The sequence below is a fragment of the Hydra vulgaris genome, chromosome 01 (genome assembly GCF_038396675.1).
Source record: "Hydra vulgaris chromosome 01, alternate assembly HydraT2T_AEP".
Lineage (NCBI taxonomy): Eukaryota > Metazoa > Cnidaria > Hydrozoa > Anthoathecata > Hydridae > Hydra > Hydra vulgaris.
In genome coordinates, this window is record NC_088920.1 from 49,585,312 (window position 1) to 49,603,379 (window position 18,068).

The 18,068-nt window shown below is 29.2% G+C and overlaps 1 protein-coding gene across 7 annotated transcripts in view; it reads left to right on the forward strand.

Moving 5' to 3' along the window:
• The window catches only part of LOC100205556 (sodium/potassium-transporting ATPase subunit beta-1), a 43,790-nt gene extending 26,222 nt beyond the window's left edge, over positions 1 to 17,568 (forward strand). For 4 of the 7 annotated variants that reach the window (XM_065788462.1, XM_065788460.1, XM_065788461.1 and 1 more), the window contains 6 exons: positions 2,285 to 2,444; positions 2,561 to 2,704; positions 2,876 to 2,980; positions 10,652 to 10,818; positions 15,637 to 15,696; positions 16,172 to 17,568. In XM_065788462.1, coding sequence (XP_065644534.1) covers positions 2,300 to 2,444; positions 2,561 to 2,704; positions 2,876 to 2,980; positions 10,652 to 10,818; positions 15,637 to 15,696; positions 16,172 to 16,393 — 843 coding nt within the window. In that variant the 5' untranslated portion in view covers positions 2,285 to 2,299 and the 3' untranslated portion in view covers positions 16,394 to 17,568. Of the gene's footprint in view, positions 1 to 1,535; positions 1,689 to 1,845; positions 1,888 to 2,284; positions 2,445 to 2,560; positions 2,705 to 2,875; positions 2,981 to 10,651; positions 10,819 to 15,636; positions 15,697 to 16,171 lie in introns of those variants that run through there. The other 3 variants (XM_065788466.1, XM_065788463.1, XM_065788464.1) reach the window with 3 other exon arrangements.
• The last annotated feature ends 500 nt before the right edge of the window (positions 17,569 to 18,068 follow it).

The window sequence follows — 18,068 nt, forward strand, 5'->3', positions numbered from 1 at the left end:
GAGCAATTTTATTAAAAAGTAAGGTTATATAAAAAAATTATAAAGCTATATGATTATAATATATCTTTCAAATTAATTCGAGAATTTTATTTCAATCCAAAGTGTTCTCACCAACTTATTCAAAGCGTTATAAATTTATTAATAACATTGTAAAAAGGTTTTGTTTATCGAAGTTAAGTTTAAAATATACAATAAGACTTTTAAATAAACTTTAAATAGATTTAATTTTTTTGAATCAAACCAGTCTTATGTCAAACTTTGTCCTAATCATGAGAATCAATAAATGTTTTTGCCCTGAATCAGAAAAAACTAGAAATTATTCATTTTCCATCTTTAATAAGTTTTGAGACATCTAATTGGTCAGAAATATAACATATAACCTAAATTTATTTGAAATGTTTGTTTATGTTTTGATATTTTAGAAGTAATTTTCAATTGTAAATTTATATATTTAACAAAGCATGTTGTTTGAATCAATTGAAGAAATTTTAAAAATTTGTGTGGTGCAAAAAATAATCGGACTGTTGGGATATCAACATGACGTAATTTCATAATTTTATATATTAAAACAGCGTTTTTTAAACTTATATGAAAAGACTAATATTGTAAAAAAACTAAAATATTTTTATAATTCAAACCTGAAAATTGTCCTCCCCCCCCCCCCCACTCCTCCTACTTTATTAGAGTCTGTCTCCACCAAATCAAAAATGATTTGGTGGATCCAGACAGAACGATGGTCTAAATCTGCCCTTGATATTTATTAAATTTATTAAACTTGTGTTTTGCGATTTAATAAAAACTTTTCCAGAACTAAAAAATATTATCTATGTTGAGTAGCTCTTTTGTTTAGTAAAAATAATTAAGGAGAACATCGCAATGTGTTTATTTTCAAATTTTAGTTAATTCCTATTTATCGTAATTTTTAAGAGTATGACAAATTTTATTTATATACTTTAATAAACGTAAAACATTGGAAAATCTTTTTGACTGAATAAATAAATACAAATATAGTGTATAAAACCTTATATACTGCCTTTCGATTTTCTTATTTGTGTCTCATATTTGAGCTTTTTTTCTTTTTAAAGATGTTTCTTACTTATAAAAAAAACAAAAACAAAAAAAAAATATGTAATTTATTTCGTATATTTTCCTACTTTTAACAGTTTTAAGGAGTTTTCAAAAACTTAAGTTAAAACTTTTCTTTATTTTTAGCAATAAAAATAAGAATCAATTAAAAAAGCACGCTATTACAATCAGTTAATGCGTCAAAAAATAATGCTTTGGTGTGAGCTATTAAAATAATTGCTTTTCTCATCAGAATAGGAAACGCATAAAAGCGAGGCATCAAATGGTTTATAATTCAAGAAACTCTAGTTTTTGAAACCAAGGTCGCATTTAGCATATTTGTTGTGATAATATAAAAATTCTTACAAGATTTTGATTAGATAGGATAATCTGACAAAAAAAAAAAAGGATTATTTTCTTTATAATTGCAAACAATCATTCCGGTCTTTTTACAAAGTCTATTTATCCAGTTTGACTGCGGCGGTTTAACCAGTTCCTTATGTATGTGTATGTAAACTGTATTAGGAAGTTACAAAAGTTGCGCTATGGACGTAAGTAAAGGCGAAAATTCAGAGTAATACCAACAAAACAGAGGTAACTGTTAAAAAAATAGTGGTTGGAAGGTTAGTAACAGAAAATTAACAGCATCAAATATAAATATTTTTTTAAATATTTTTAATATTTTTTTGTATATATGTTTTCGATAAACGTCTTCAGATCCTAGTTTAAACAAGTGTTTACTTTAAGCTTAAGAAATTAGTGTTTTCTTTAACGTTACAGAAGCAATAACCGGTTTTATGACGTTTCGCGCTGCAATTGAAAGTATGCGATGGTTATTTTTCTTATATTATATAAAAATTTTATTACATTTTGCTACTAATTATAATATAAAAAAGGTATGAAATACAGGAGAAAATAAAGACTAATGTTGTATTTACATTATATTATTGAAGCATGTAAATTGCATTACTTTAATGCGGAGCATAATTGTTTTTTATTGTTTTTCAGCTATTATTAAATATCTAACAAAATTAAAAATTTGGATCTGCTATATGATTGTTTATAAATAATTTATTTGTTGTTTTTTTTTTAAATAAAAGCGCCATGTTTCCGCTATTCCACTACGACCTAGTCTTTTTATTTTACAACTTGTAGCATGTTTCTAATACAACGCCTTTCGTGTTGTGTTTTCTATAGAGTGTGATTTGTCTACTTGTAGGTTTTTATTTAAAAAATGTCAACCGAAAATATAAAGGCCGGAGCTGCTGCTCCGAAAAAAACTTTTGGTCAAAAATGTAGTGATAGCTGTCAAAGTTTTGGAAAGTTCATGTGGAATAGCCAAACCCGTGAGTTCATGGGTAGAACTGGTACCAATTGGGGTTAGTACTACATTGTTGCAGTTTTATAATAATTATTATTATATTGGTATATGCTAATATATTTAAACATAAGGTACTTATAATAAAATAAATTATATTTTACTTTGTTGTTTTAGCTAAAATTGGATTGTTTTATTTAATTTTCTATGGATTTTTGGCTGGTTTTTTTGCTGCTATGCTAGCTATTTTTATGACTACATTAAATCCAGTGGACGGTGAAGGGGGACCGACTCTTACACAATTTATTAAAAATCAACCAGGTGCTTATGATGTTTATATGTATATTTAGCATTTTCTTTGTTTATGTTATTTCAAAATTTACATTTACAAATAACTTTTGAACTTTTTAATTATAAGATTATAAATATTATAAAATTTTGATCATTTAATTGACTTTTCTGTTAAAAATTTTATACATTCTTAATATACAGGCTTAACCAGACTTGACACTGGTTCTATTAGTCTACGATCATATAATGTTAATGATACTACTTATCTAGAAGCATATAGTAAATTCATGAACAGTTTTCTTGCTGGTAAGATAATGATTTCACTTTGCAATTTTTTTTTCTTATTTTAACTTAAGAATTTTTGTAGGGCAAAGGAAAGCAGTATTTTAGATTTTTCTATGGAAATAAATGACTATTGTGAAGCCCAAAATTTCTTTTTTTTTCTAAAGGCAGACAACATAATTTTATACCAGGCATACCACTCTATACTGAAAAAAAAAAAAGTTTTCTCATAGTGCCAATACTGGTTTAAAGCTAAAAAAAAAAAAAATTGCTAAAAAAAAGGAAAAGGGGGCAAAAAGACCAGGTATATTCAATCTATATATCTTGGCCAAGACTTAGCGCAAATGTTAAACTTCTATTTGATAACTTAAATATTATCTCTTTATGTAATTAAAGTGCCTTTGGCATTGTATAAAATGTCAATGTGCAATAACACACCCATTTTTTCCTTTTATCTCTACTTAAACGATCGCTACTATCTCCAATTAATAGAAATTCTTTATTTTGTTTCAGTTACTTTCTTAGAAGTAAACTAATATTAGAAAATCTTAAACAAAAATCCTTTTAATAAAAAAAGCGAAACAAATTTTTGTATAAAGGTGAACAACTTTTTATACAGAATTAACAGCTATATAGTAGCAAACACTGGCAATTAGCGGAAACAGAATTTTTTTGATGTTTCCGCTAATTGGTTAATTCGACTGCGGCGGTTAGCCAAAATTTTGACACCATTGCTCCATAGGTGGGGGCAATGAGCTAATAAAAATATTTTTTACTATCTTATAATACATTTAAATTTGATCTTATAATCTTTTAGTGATAAAAAGATATGATCATGTGAGATTTTCATCCTCCCCAAAATGAGGGGGTTGTATATTTTACTTGATCATAAATTTCAAACACTAAATGGTTATTATATGAAATTAAAAACCTGTTAATGAAATTAAATATATTATAAAGTAGTATAAAAATATTTTATTGCCTTATTGCCCTTACAATAAGGTGTACGGGGCAAACATATTGGGGTATTTTTGTTCCCAGACTCCAGTCAGCGCAATATTTTGCAAAAATATTCTTATTTTACATAAGAAAATCTTGATGTAATTATCCATAGGTATCATTTTCTGAAACATCAGAAAATGATACCTATGGATAATTACATCAAGTAACTAGTAGTAGCAATAGAAGTTGCATCAAATAAAAATAAAAAAATTAACAATGAAAATTTTTAGGCTTGATTTTTTACAAAGGCTTAGAGCAATTGTCACACTTCCATTCCGTGACTTTAACATCGTCTAATTCAATTATTTCAGTACATTTTACATGATACCAAATGTCACAAGCATTGCAGCACACCCACTGATCACTATTATCTCCATGGACATCACAAATAGGACATACAGTGTCATCATTGTCATCATAATCACTATCGAAGTTAAAGAAAATAATGCATAAACTACTATTATATGTAGGAACTCTTTTATGTATTTTTTTCTTTAACTTTTGTTTCTTTTCCTGTTTTTTTGAAGCTTCTTCTCTTGTTGGTTTTAAACATGCTTCTGATATTAAATTTTCACCATAGCGAAACCTAGTAACCTGAGCAGATCTTCTACGATAAGAGGTCTGTGCACATTTTGACTTAAATTGTTTCAGAAAAAAATCTTTGATAGATAAGCCTTTTGAAGATGATGTCAGATATTGATATTGAAAGGGAAGCATCATTAACAGAGATGCTTTGAAGGTTAGGCATTGAACAAGATTTGTGAGGTGATTAGTGGTGAATGTAGGTTTCTTTACTGATAACTGAAAACATTGATTAAACAAAATACCATCATTGTTTTGAGGGAAAATGCTAGTTTCTTTAAAACCACTTTTGATTTGTTCCACAGTAAAGGAACTCTGAAAAAGGGTGCATAGTAATTCTGGAAAATGTTTCTTTGAGACTGGTCCATTATGTGTTCTTGCATATTTTAGAAGTAAACTTTGTCATTTACTTTTTATGGGTCGAAAAACAGATGTATCTAAAGGTTGAAGAAGATGGGTGAGATGAGCAGGAATGCGTAGAAGCATAACATTATTATTATTATTTTTTGCCAAATCAATAAGTGGGGAGCTAATATGAGAAATATGGCCATCAAATATAAGTGCACATAAGCGGTTTGCAATGTTCTTTGTATACATTAAAAATACGTTTGGAAACCATTCCAAAAAATGAGGACTTTTCATCCAGCCCTTATTACTAGTAGTATAAACAGCTCCATTCGGGCCACCTTTACCCCAGTCCATATACAAATTTTTTCCTTTGTAGATTATATTTGGTGGCTATATCTGTCCGCTAGCAGAGCATGCACAATTTAAAGTAATTTGCTCCTGATCTAAGCCACCAATGCTCTGCGACACTCTAGCAGCACCTCGTTTTGTTAATACTATTTGTTCCCTTGGGTCAGTAATGAACCCTGTCTCATTAGACTTGAATATTTGACTAGGAAGGTTAATAATTCCTGCATTTCTCAATGTTTTTTCAACTAAATTGAAGCATGTTTTGATAGTTTTAGGATTTTCAGTGTGGCTTCTTGTATTGCTTAAATGTTCAGTTTTTCTTGGTGTTATTTCAGGATTTCGCAGCAAAAAAGAATGTAACCGGTCTTTACTTGGTCGATAATCTATAAAAGGTGTATAAATATTGTTTGCTCTAATAAGATCTTGATTTAGATCTTTTACCGTACCTCTAGTGAAATCCCAGCCCCAATCAGCCAATAAAGTACGGCATTCTGACAACTATTTTTTTTCCTACTGTGAAGTTAAAACTATTTTTCTTCCTGGATGAGTATCAATAGGTAGCTCATCTTTCACTCGTTTTGACAGAGCTCTCCTGTCATACCTAAAATGTTTGGATGCCTGGTTTATGGACATTTCCTTTCTTAAAACAGAATTGCAGGCATCTATCATTTCTTGGCTATTTGAATAAGATTTCCTTCCTCCCTGTTTTAACTTTTTGTATGTTCGAACCATTCTAGAAAAAAACATAAACAAGATTTATTCTCGAAAATGCATAAAAAATTATAGTTATAGTTAAACAAACAAAAAAGCAGTTTTTCAATTAAGCTATAACCTATTTAGATAGTATAAATTTTATGACTAATTTAAATTCATTAGAGAGTTTTGCCATTTTTTACTTGTCAGGGAGGACATTAAGATCAACTTGTTTTTAAATAAAAGTTTTATACTCTAATTAAACAAAAATATTAAAAATTAGATATAAGCATCTCAAATAAGTCTTACTTTTGCTATTAGTTCAAAAAATTTTTTGTGTAAGCTAATTTTAAAGATATAATAGAATGATATATTTTATAAAAAATTTTATATTTTATAAAAAATTTTATATTTTATATAAAATATTGTTTACATAAATATTATTATCTATTTTTTTATCACATTAATATTATTATTTATATTATTATTTATATAAAATAATTTTATATTTTATATAAAAAGATATATTTTAAAGATATTAAAATGTGTAAACCTTTATTAGACAGCTTAACAACTTCACTATATTTAACTAAAAAAAAATAAGACATTTATATTGTTTTTTTTATGTCAAAATATTAGGGTAGAAATGTATCGATTTAACTTTGAGCCGAAATTACCAAGAGACTATTCAACATACATAAAAAGCAACTGTGTATCTGAATAGCTAATACATTCAGCTATTAAATAAATGTAATATGACGGATTTCAAAACATTAATAACTGAGAAATAGATCAAAATTCACAAAATGGGAAAGTGATACAACCGCCCTGGACCCCGGGGCGGTTGAATCACTTTCCCATTTTGTGAATTTTGAGTCACGTTTATTTTTGTATCCAAAAAATAAACGTGACTCTCTCTTATGACATTTACAAATGAAAAACGATATCTCAAAAAAAGGTAATAAAGAAAATATACAGTCAATCACAAAAACTAAAAATGACATCGAAACCTATAATTTAAGAGTAAAGATTAACATTGAAATTGGCTCTACTACATTACTTACTAAATAAACAAAAATAAATCACAATGATCCCGTAACAAAAAATATTTAGGAACTTCTCATCAAAATTACATAAAGTAACAAACTTTTATTCAGATTCACAATTTTTGCAAACATAATAATCGGTTTGATGTGCACAATCGTCGTGTGCCCAATTTTTGCAGTCCATGCACTGAACCCACTTTTTGTTAGGTTTACTTTTATAAAAAGATGTCAAATAAATTAAGCGTAAACATTTGTCGCTATCGTCATCGCTGTCTATATTTTTACTTACTTTTCTTTTTTTAGCTGCATGTTTTGTTTTTATCCATTTTCATGACCTTTTCATGGTTTTCCATTCTGATTTTTTCCTTTTCGGGTGTATCTGTGTACACAGCTGACTTTCTTTTCTTTTTTCCTCTTGTGCTTTTCTTTCTAGGTGGAGCTTTCAAGAACGCTTTCAGGATTAAAAACTGTTGATGTGGATGGTATTGGATCATCTGCAAAATTTTGTAGCCTGTTTTCTGACATTTGTCTATTGTTTATCAATGGACTGTCTTCTGTAGCTGGTCTGTTTTCTAGAATTGGTCTATCTTCTGGCATTGGTCTGTCCATAACAAATGATGGCGCAAAATCAAGGTCTGTAAAAACTTGTCTATTATATGGATAAATACCTGTATACCTAAACCCAGCTTGAATATTAGTAGACATAAATACTATTGGTAAAATCGTTTAAACAATAGATGGTATGTTATGTATGGTCATGGTTTTACCTGGATTATTTCGCATCCAAGCATCACTGGTGGAGTAAACAGCTTTTTTGAATGGGCCATATACAGAACAGTCCAAAGGCTGCAATTTGTGTGAGCAATGAGGTGGGAAAGATAAAATTGCTATTTCATTTTCACTACAATAATCCAATGCCTGAATTGAAATATGTGACAAATGATTATCCAAAAGAAGGAGAAATTTTTAGGAGTCTTTTGATGACGAGGTGTACTTTTGAAAGTGCTTCAAAGATATCAGGAATTCATCTTCCTGCATCCAGCCACTGCTGTTGCCAGCGCCAATACTTCCCATTGGACCGTCTCTGACGAAGTGATTCTGGTATCTAATCCGAGGAAATACAAACAGAAGGGGTATAGAATTTCCTATAGCATTCACTGCACATGCTACGGTAACCAGATTTCCATGTTTGGCAGAAGTTAAGGCGCCGACCAGATGAGATCCTCTTTTTGTCACAATTTTACATAATTTCTGTACATTGTATATGTCTTTTGGTTCAAGTTTGTGTTTGTCTAGAACCTTTTCGTAATTTTCAAAGTATAAATACATTTGCTTCATTGAAGCTTGTAGCCTTTGCTAAGCTAGTGGTATGGACGCATCTTATTGAAAATACCGGGTGTCGTTTCATAAAACCAATCTTTCCCTGCACATTTGTTATTTTTCCATTGTAACGGCATATTAAGTTCATATATAGCTGCCATTTCATATGCCAGTCTTCTTATTTCCCGCGGCGAAAATCCATAATATATTTCAGCTGCCTTCATTATATATTTCTTCATAGAAATTTTGTGGTCAGCAGTAAAAACTTTGTTCCATGCTTGGTAACCAACATTTACAGGTTCGTTTGATGTTTTTCTTTTTAATATATACCTATGTAATGACGCATAGCACAAACCATGCTTTTGTGCAGCTTTTCTATTAGAAACTCCCTTTTTGACTACATCATTGTAGGCAGATTTGTACGAAGATTGGGGTTGGCTACCCCTATCTGTTCTTTTTATGCGGTTTCCGGGCACCCTCAAGTAGAAAAAATCTATATTAGTTTATAACAATGAATTTAATATGTATTCAATAAGTTTTTTTTTTGACATTTTCTGTGCTCTTGTCAACATTTACTAAATATTATATTAAAAAACCTAAAATATGAGACCTGTATACTTCATTACCTACAAGTAAAATACAGAGGTACGAACCACTACGAATATAGAGAATATTTTGTCAGTTCAAATACAAATAAACAGTAATAAATATTTAAAATGATGTCCTGGGGTCGGTTGAATCGGGTTAATTGACCATGGGATTTTGTGTTGTTCATTGATACCCCTACCCCAGTAGGTTCATTTTTGTTTGGCATTATATTTTTTTTATTTATTCGTGGTAAAGACAACCTAAATTCACACTAAATTACGTAAAATAACAATATTTTGAAATTACCTGTTACAGAAATTATATTGTTGTCTTCCAAATATGGTGTAAAAATGTTAGTTTTGCACAAATAAACACCATGCACCACAGAATACACGAACGACTCATGCGCCGGTGGCAAACAAACTAAAACAACAGTGGACATCGATTGTAGGTAAAAATCATCGAATATGGCAGCGTCCTATCTATAGTATGAGATTCACACTGATACAACCGACCCTTGTTACTTTCGACCCCGGTCTACCCTAGGTTAGTAGAATCGATATTAAATATCAAATTAATAATGGTTATAAAATAGCTGTAAACCCAAAAATGTTTTAAACTATTCCCTGATCTAGTAAGTAAACCTCTATCATGTAAAAATAAGTAATTTCTTTTTTACATGACTGTGTTAAGTAATTTAGTTTAGACTATTCTAAAATTGATCCTATTGCCCCTCTGATCTTATTACCCCGCTTCACCCTGTTGTTTATTCATCTAAGAGCAAACACATAGTTTTCAACTAGATGGTAGTTTGCATTTTTTTATTGTGGAAATTGCAAATTGTAATAAAATGTGGTTTGCATTTTCGTTTGTTGAAATCCTTGGTTTGTGCTTTAGAATAAACCAATAATTTCCACCAAAGAAATGTATAAACCACATTTTTATGTCATACAAAAAAACTATTTCTTTGAGGTAACAATTATTATATATCTTTCTAAATCTGTATAAACTGATGGGTGGTGTGTCAATATGTATGTGTATATATATACACACACGCACTCACGCACGCACACATATATACATATGGATGAAACACAGTGCAAAATGAAAAAAATTTTGTTAAGTGATTTTCTACTAATTTATATATATATATATATATATATATATATATACACACACATACACACAACCCTCAGAATTAGGAAAAATGAGGTTGGCAATAATTTGTCGACCCCAATCTTTTAGAGGTTGTCAAAAAAAGTTAGATACAAAGGTTCTACCATAAAACATAGACCTCAAACACTTTGAGGTCGGCATTGCCAGATGTCAATCATATTTCCGAGGGTTTGATATAAATATTAGGGCCTATTCTAGGAAAAAAATTTGGGCAGCAGTATCCCCCGTCCCGTAAAAATTTAGCAGAAAATTAGCGTTTTTTAGCACAAAAAAAAACAATAGTCCCTGTATATGCATAGCATTTAAGTATGCTTAAAAAACCAAACCTGATAAAGGAACATTTTTGAAATCACTCATGAATATGTGATAATGTTGATGATCTATTGGCTGCATGTACACTGGAACATTTAGTATAATGCAAAAACATTAACAAAGTTCCTTTAGGCAGAACAAGATGTTTTATAAATAACATGTTGAGCATATTTTTAATTCAATGATTTTATTCTTTTAAAGAAAGAAGTTCTTGAAACTCCTGATATTTAATTTTTTTTTTTTAAGTTTAATATTTAATAAAAAGTTAATTTCATTTTAGGATATGATAATATCACCACTGATGATTGTTCAACTATAGAGCGCAAACCAATTCCAGCTGGTCAACCACCTTGCCGTTACCCGTACCGAAATCTTTTAAAGGGTTGTCTTAATGATTCTTTTGGGTTGGCTGTAGGAAAGCCTTGTGTTTTTGTGCGTATGAACAAGGTATTGTGCTTATTTTTTAAGTTGTTTAATAATAGTTTTTTAGTGGTCTTCTAGAGTAACAATAGCTCAGAATATGCAAAATCTTACATTTGTATTAAAAAACATTCCAAGGCTTACTTAAGCTGCAATTAGTTGAATTTAAGACTAAAAGGCTAAATCTTGATGCAATATTAATAACAAAATGACTTAAAATGTTTTTTAAACTTTGAAAACTTTAATAGTTCTAAATATTTATTAAAAATTATTATTCTTAATATATATATATATATATATATATATATATATATATATATATATATATATATATATATATATATATATATATATATAAATATATATATCATTTACTCCTGCCTCGGTCAGAGTAAATGAGTGAGCTGAGAAAAGCTCTCAAAATGAGCCATGCGAGCTGCTCCTCTAAACAGCTTTCGATGAGAGCTTTTGGTTTTTGGGCAAGCTAACTGTATATTTATTAAATAAATTGCTTATTAAATGCAAAATTTAATTTTACTCTTGTTTTTAAAAATCGTGCCCTCAAAAAATTCCTTAGACGAGTGTTTTCTTTAGGTTTCATACTAGCTATCAATTTATTTATTAGAACTTGACTAAAAATAAACGATTGCATTTTGTAATCGGTAAAAAAAAATCAATCTGAAACTAGATCTTAGTTTTTTGTCTATTCGATGTAGTTTGCAAAAAAAGAGAAGAAAAAATTTTATTTTTCTAAACAATCTAAATATAATAAAAAAAAAAAGTTTTTTTTTTATAAAAAACTAATGTGTAATAATAATAAGTATGGGCAAGAGCTATAGCTCTTGCCCACACTCCCCATATATATATGCAGGATGGGGATATACTCCCACTCCCCATATATATATGCAGGATGGGGAGCGGGAGTATATCACCATCACAACACTCACCATCCTGCATATATATATGTATATATATCGAAGTGTGTTACAACTAATCATAGAGAAGCCAGCACAATTGTTAGTGCAAGTTGTCTTTTAAAATTATTGAATACATCCAACAACATTAAGGCTTTCTCCATTCAGAACTTATTCCATTTTCAATGCATGCTAACTCTATGGAATTAACAGCTCTCAGTGGGCTCAAAATTAAAAACTCGAAGCTCGCATTGTTTCCTAATCCTAAACTTATCAGCAATTTACTGAGTTAATTTGATCATCTTATCAGCTAAATATAATAGCACTGACTGCTCAGTCAAGTACCAGTTATTTTATCACAAGCTTGGGTCTATGTAGTGCAATCAATGCAGCTAAATTTGTAATATTTATCTGTAATGTAAGAAATACTATTAAAAGGAGAAAGATTATTTGAAGGTAAATTTACAATCCAAAATAGATAAATAAGTTTTTTTGAGCATGAACAAACAATTAGAGGACTTGAATGAAATAATTAATGACAAGATTTAATTATTATAGAACAAGTGATGATGCTTAAACAGCATCATGGTAGTATTGTAGAAAGAAAAAAAAGATGCGAACTTACAACAATAAGGTCGAGTCTGAAGGTTGGTAGCGAGAGCAGGGCCTACGTCATATACAATACATTGGTGGATTTTATTTAAACAAGTGGGGGCCTCATTAGAAGAACCAGCCCAAATACGGCAGCAGTATTCAATACAAAGGGCAACTTGAAGTTTATAGAGTAAAAGAGTAAAATCAGGAGTAAGAAAACAGCCTCGTGGATTCCTTCTAGTGCATAAACATACTTTCTGTTAAAACAATTTACAAGTCCGTAGTAAAAACAAGAGTATCTAAATTTATCGTCAGAAAGTTGTTAAATGAGATATTATAAGTTCGTTAGTTAAAGATTCAAAGACTTTGCTAACAACAATCAGAAAGCTGATCAGTGATCAGATAGTAGTCAAAGGGGTCAGTGTAATCTCAAGAGTTTTTAAAAATCAGAATACATGTTTTTCAGCCAGCAAAAAAACAAGATTCAAATAAGTACTTGGTTCTGTAGAACACATTTTGTAAAATTTTATCCTGAAATGTTGTTGCACAAGTTGTAGAAGAGTTTTTGTGAGAAATAAGCTCAGCAACAAAACTTGGAGTTTTTTTAGAGTGTCCAATGGATTAACTTGTTTTAGCTTTTTCTGGGATGATAGGAAGAGTGTGTTCATTAGATTCAAAAGCATGCAGTCACAAGAAGGAGAATGATAAAAAGCAAAAAAGGTGAAGAGTAAAACAAAAGCATCTAATGAGTTGAAATGTATTCTTGAAATGAAACTTATACAAAATGGTTATTGTAAATAAGAAACAATACAGAAGCAAAGACAGAACCTTGTGGTACCCTTAAAGTTACTCCATATGAAGAAGAATGTAGGCCTTCGAGAATAACTTGTTATACATGAATAACTGCAGTTAATAATCTCAAAAACTTTATATAAGAAAATTAATTACAGAGTGAAGACTAATTGTAGGATAGTTAAAGAGGTCAAATTAATCAGGAGTTTTTATAATTTGGAACCACTTATTTAGCACTTCATATAAGTTTAGCAATAATTTGGAACCACTTATTTAGCACTTTATATAAGCTTAGCAATAAATTGGAATCCACTTATTTAGCACATTTTAGCAAAAATTTAAGAGAGTTCTGCAGAACACTTGTCTGGAGCTTTAAGTGTTTAATTAAGAATTAACTTGAGCCTTTGAAGCTAGAGTGATTTGGATGTTTAATAATGGGTTAACTATTTAACTGCCAGGAAGAGTATGGCCATTGGATTCAAGAGTCAAAATAGAGTAAGATTTCTTTGCAGATAATTATTCTAGGGAGAGATAAAAAGATCAGACCCATGAATAAGAGACTAAATGTTAAACTTAATGACACTTAATGACACTGTTGAAGACTTTCCAAAAGTCTCTAAAACCTAACATCTGATATAAGATACAAGATTTAGTAAACTTAAAATAACAAAACTTAACATTGGACAGGACATTTTTACATTGGTAATAATAAAAGGACATCTGTTTTTAAAAGAGTACCCACTGCTAAATAATCAAAAAGCCAAACATCTTTTGTAAGACATGGACCACTAACATTTGTTATGGCTTAACACAAACTCCTGTTTGTAGCAAAACAAATTGAGTCACATTATTTTATTGCACACATTGTTATGTGAAATAAAATAATTTTGCTAATTTTTTCTCATATGCAACCTAGATCTTTAAAAAATCTCCTAATTCAAGCTGTTTGCTTTATTTGTGATCCAGAACATATATAGCCAAGCCAATGATAGCCTTTATAAAAAAAATTTTAATCTACCATGGCTTAGAAATTCTATTTTTATATTTTAAATTGAATTCAGATAAGAATTCAATTTAAAATATAAAAATAGCATACATAATATGGATATAAACATATGTTTGCTATTTATTTAAATGCTGGCATACAATATCCTTTTATATTCATGGTGTAGTATTTGCCAAAAGAGAAGATAATCAGATGCATGTGTGTTGTGACTCTAACAAGATAAGAAAAGGAGGCATAATCTTATTATTAGAATAAATATTGTATTGAACAGTGTTGGTTAGAAAAAATTAAATTAATTTAGGTACCAGGATGTAGAGAGGTAGCAGCTTCAGTAGAAAATTGTAGTGGTAGAAGTAAGAAAACTTGAAGAGAATGCCTTACATATTTTATGAGTGAGCTTTAGATAAGGAAAGAAAATGCTATTGATTGTTTATATTAGAGAAACAGCATAAAAGAGTAAGGCTTAAGCCTAATTATGATGATGAAGATCATGATGGTAATGGTGATTATGATGATCATGTTGATCATAATTATGTTTATACGTGTATATATATACATGTGTGTATATATACATGTGTGTGTGTGTGTATATATACACATACACACACAAAATGTAACATCAATTTTGAATTTAAAAAAATACTTTTGGATGTATAAATGTTTATGCAGTCCCGGTCACAATCCTGGCCTGTCTATATTTTATCAACCCTGGCCTCAGTCACTATTTGTTAATTAAAAGATAATATCAAGACTGAGATCATGGAGATAAAATAGTTTAAATTAGTCTCCTAAAAAGCATGTTAGGTCTGGTTAATTTGGCAAAAAGTAATTCAATGTATCTAAGGTTACTTTACAGACCATAAATATTTTTAAAAAATATATTTTTTAAAATAATGTTTATTGGTAATTTTATATATATATATATATATATAGAGAGAGAGAGAGAGAGAGAGAGAGAGAGTACTCATAGTGTATGACACTCAAAGCAAAAAGCTATGCCGTTGTTTCATCCTGCTAATCAACTCAATGTTGTAATAAGACTATAAAGTCTATTAGGCCTCTATAATTGAAGTTGATATTAATAAATATAGCTATGATTTATATTCTCTTTCTTTTTTCAGTTCATTTAACTACATTTTATCATTAAAATTAAAATTGAACCTTGTTCTTTGGTTATTTCTGACTGAAGCTGACATTAGCTGCAAAATGGAACAGGAATGTTGTTCAGCTTTAAAAAAACAATTAAATATATAGTTATCTATAAGTATGACAAAAGGTATTTTAATTACTTATGAAACTTTGTTCCAACAAATGCGGCAATTTTAGGCAAATTTTGTTTCATTTTGCTTTCAATTTGCCATTAGGTTTACTTAGACTAAAGAATAGACATCAAAATTATAGCTTTTAAATTTTTTGCATTTAATAAGCTTAGCAATTGCATCCTACATTTTCAGCGTTATATCTTATACATTTTAATTACATTCTATGTACTATTTTCAATTTACATCTTGCAGTTTTATATTTCGCAATTTTTTTTAGGTATTTAATTGGGTTCCTCAACCTATTGGAGATTCTTTATATCTAAATCTTACTTGCTCGGTAAACATTTTCATTAATTTTGAACAAATTTTTATGTGTTTATTTGGTTATGATATTAAGTTGCAAACCTAATTTGTTGAACTACTTGTTAGCTAATTTTATTTAAGGGGGCATTCATAAAGTACGTACGCTGTGAAACCACTGATTTGAACTCCTCCCCTTTGTACACACATACATGCTTTCAATGACCTCTCTCCTCCCCTGTGTACGTACGCATAACTTTTTACAAAATCACCCCTTTCCCAACACAAAAAACCTTGAGTTAATTTGGCATTTCTCTGCTACATAACATAATATTGATTTTTTTTTAAACTCGCGAAATTCAATGCTTTAGTTAAAATAAAAGAAATCAAGTTTTATAAGAGATAGAGAACCGTGTACGTACAGTGACAGTCTTTAACACCCCCACCCTCCTTTGTATGTACGTTACGGAAGACCCCTTAGGTTGTATGAGGAATATATTATTGTTTTTTAGAATGGTGTTAAAGTTTTTCCACCCGGATTTTTGATAAGTGCTTTTCCGTTTCGTGGTCAGAAAGGATACATACCTCCTATCGTTGGTGTACAACTAGATGGTACCGGTACATCTACTACATGCTATATTAATGGTGTTGGTACATCAGTATCTAAGTCGACTGCACCAGAACAAGCATACGGAAAAATTCTAATTGGCGGTATTACTGCTAAAAGTACTTAATGTAATCTTCTATCAGTATACGTTAATCGACACTTTTTTGAAACGTTTGTACGCATTTATTCGTTCGAAATCTGACGCTTTTAGTTTTTTGTTGTTTTTTTCTCCCTTTTATTATTATTTTTTCAATATTTTTGTTTTGTTTCAATTATATGTCTTAGAGCTTATTTTTAATGTTTCAAAGCAAAAATTTAAAACTTTTTTTATCTAACTAACTTCTTTTAAGGAAAAATTTTCATATCTATTTGGAAATTGATATACTTGTATGAAGTATATGATACGATCGCTTTTGTAAATAATATTATTTCTTACTTGTGAAATATTTATTCACTTTTAACGAAACACTCAAGTTTGATTTCTTGTAAGTTTTTTTCGCAAGCTAAACGTCAACTTTTTATTCCTTTATAACTAAGAATTATATAAATATATTTAAAGTGTACAGAGCTACAAAAAGATTGTACCATGTAGAAATAATGCTCTAGATTTTTAATAAAAATGGTTGATTTTTAAGAAATCGTTTATCCGATAACTTTTTTATTGTTTATCTAAGATTCAAATGAGGAACAAGAAAATTATTGTATTTCAATTAATACACTTTGCACAGTGATCAAACCAGAAAAAATCTCAACTTTTTAAAATAAGGTGGCGTTTTTGATTTTGCCATTTGTTAATTAAAAAGTCAGAAGTATTTTTAATTATAACAAGTTAAATGTGAATATAGCTATCGAAGAAATATGAAAAATTTGTTTTGTATAAAAATAGATCAAGGGGGTCATCCATAAAGGACGTCATGCTAATAGAAGGAGATCAGCAGAAAAGGATGTCACAATTTTTTTATTTTAGTTTTGACAACATGAAAAACTATGTATACATGTTCTTATGAAGTCAACGGAACTCAATGTTTTTATTTATAGTAATTAAAGTTGATCATTTGTGTTGATATTTGTTAACATTTTTTTCGTATATATACATATATGTTTCAATTATATGTCTTAGTGCTTATTTTTAATGTTTCAAAGCAAAAATTTAAAACTTTTTTTTATCTAACTAACTTCTTTTAAGGAAAAATTTTCATATCTATTTGGAAATTGATATACTTGTATGAAGTATATGATACGATCGCTTTTGTAAATAATATTATTTCTTACTTGTGAAATATTTATTCACTTTTAACGAAACACTCAAGTTTGATTTCTTGTAAGTTTTTTTCGCAAGCTAAACGTCAACTTTTTATTCCTTTATAACTAAGAATTATATAAATATATTTAAAGTGTACAGAGCTACAAAAAGATTGTACCATGTAGAAATAATGCTCTAGATTTTTAATAAAAATGGTTGATTTTTAAGAAATCGTTTATCCGATAACTTTTTTATTGTTTATCTAAGATTCAAATGAGGAACAAGAAAATTATTGTATTTCAATTAATACACTTTGCACAGTGATCAAACCAGAAAAAATCTCAACTTTTTAAAATAAGGTGGCGTTTTTGATTTTGCCATTTGTTAATTAAAAAGTCAGAAGTATTTTTAATTATAACAAGTTAAATGTGAATATAGCTATCGAAGAAATATGAAAAATTTGTTTTGTATAAAAATAGATCAAGGGGGTCATCCATAAAGGACGTCATGCTAATAGAAGGAGATCAGCAGAAAAGGATGTCACAATTTTTTTATTTTA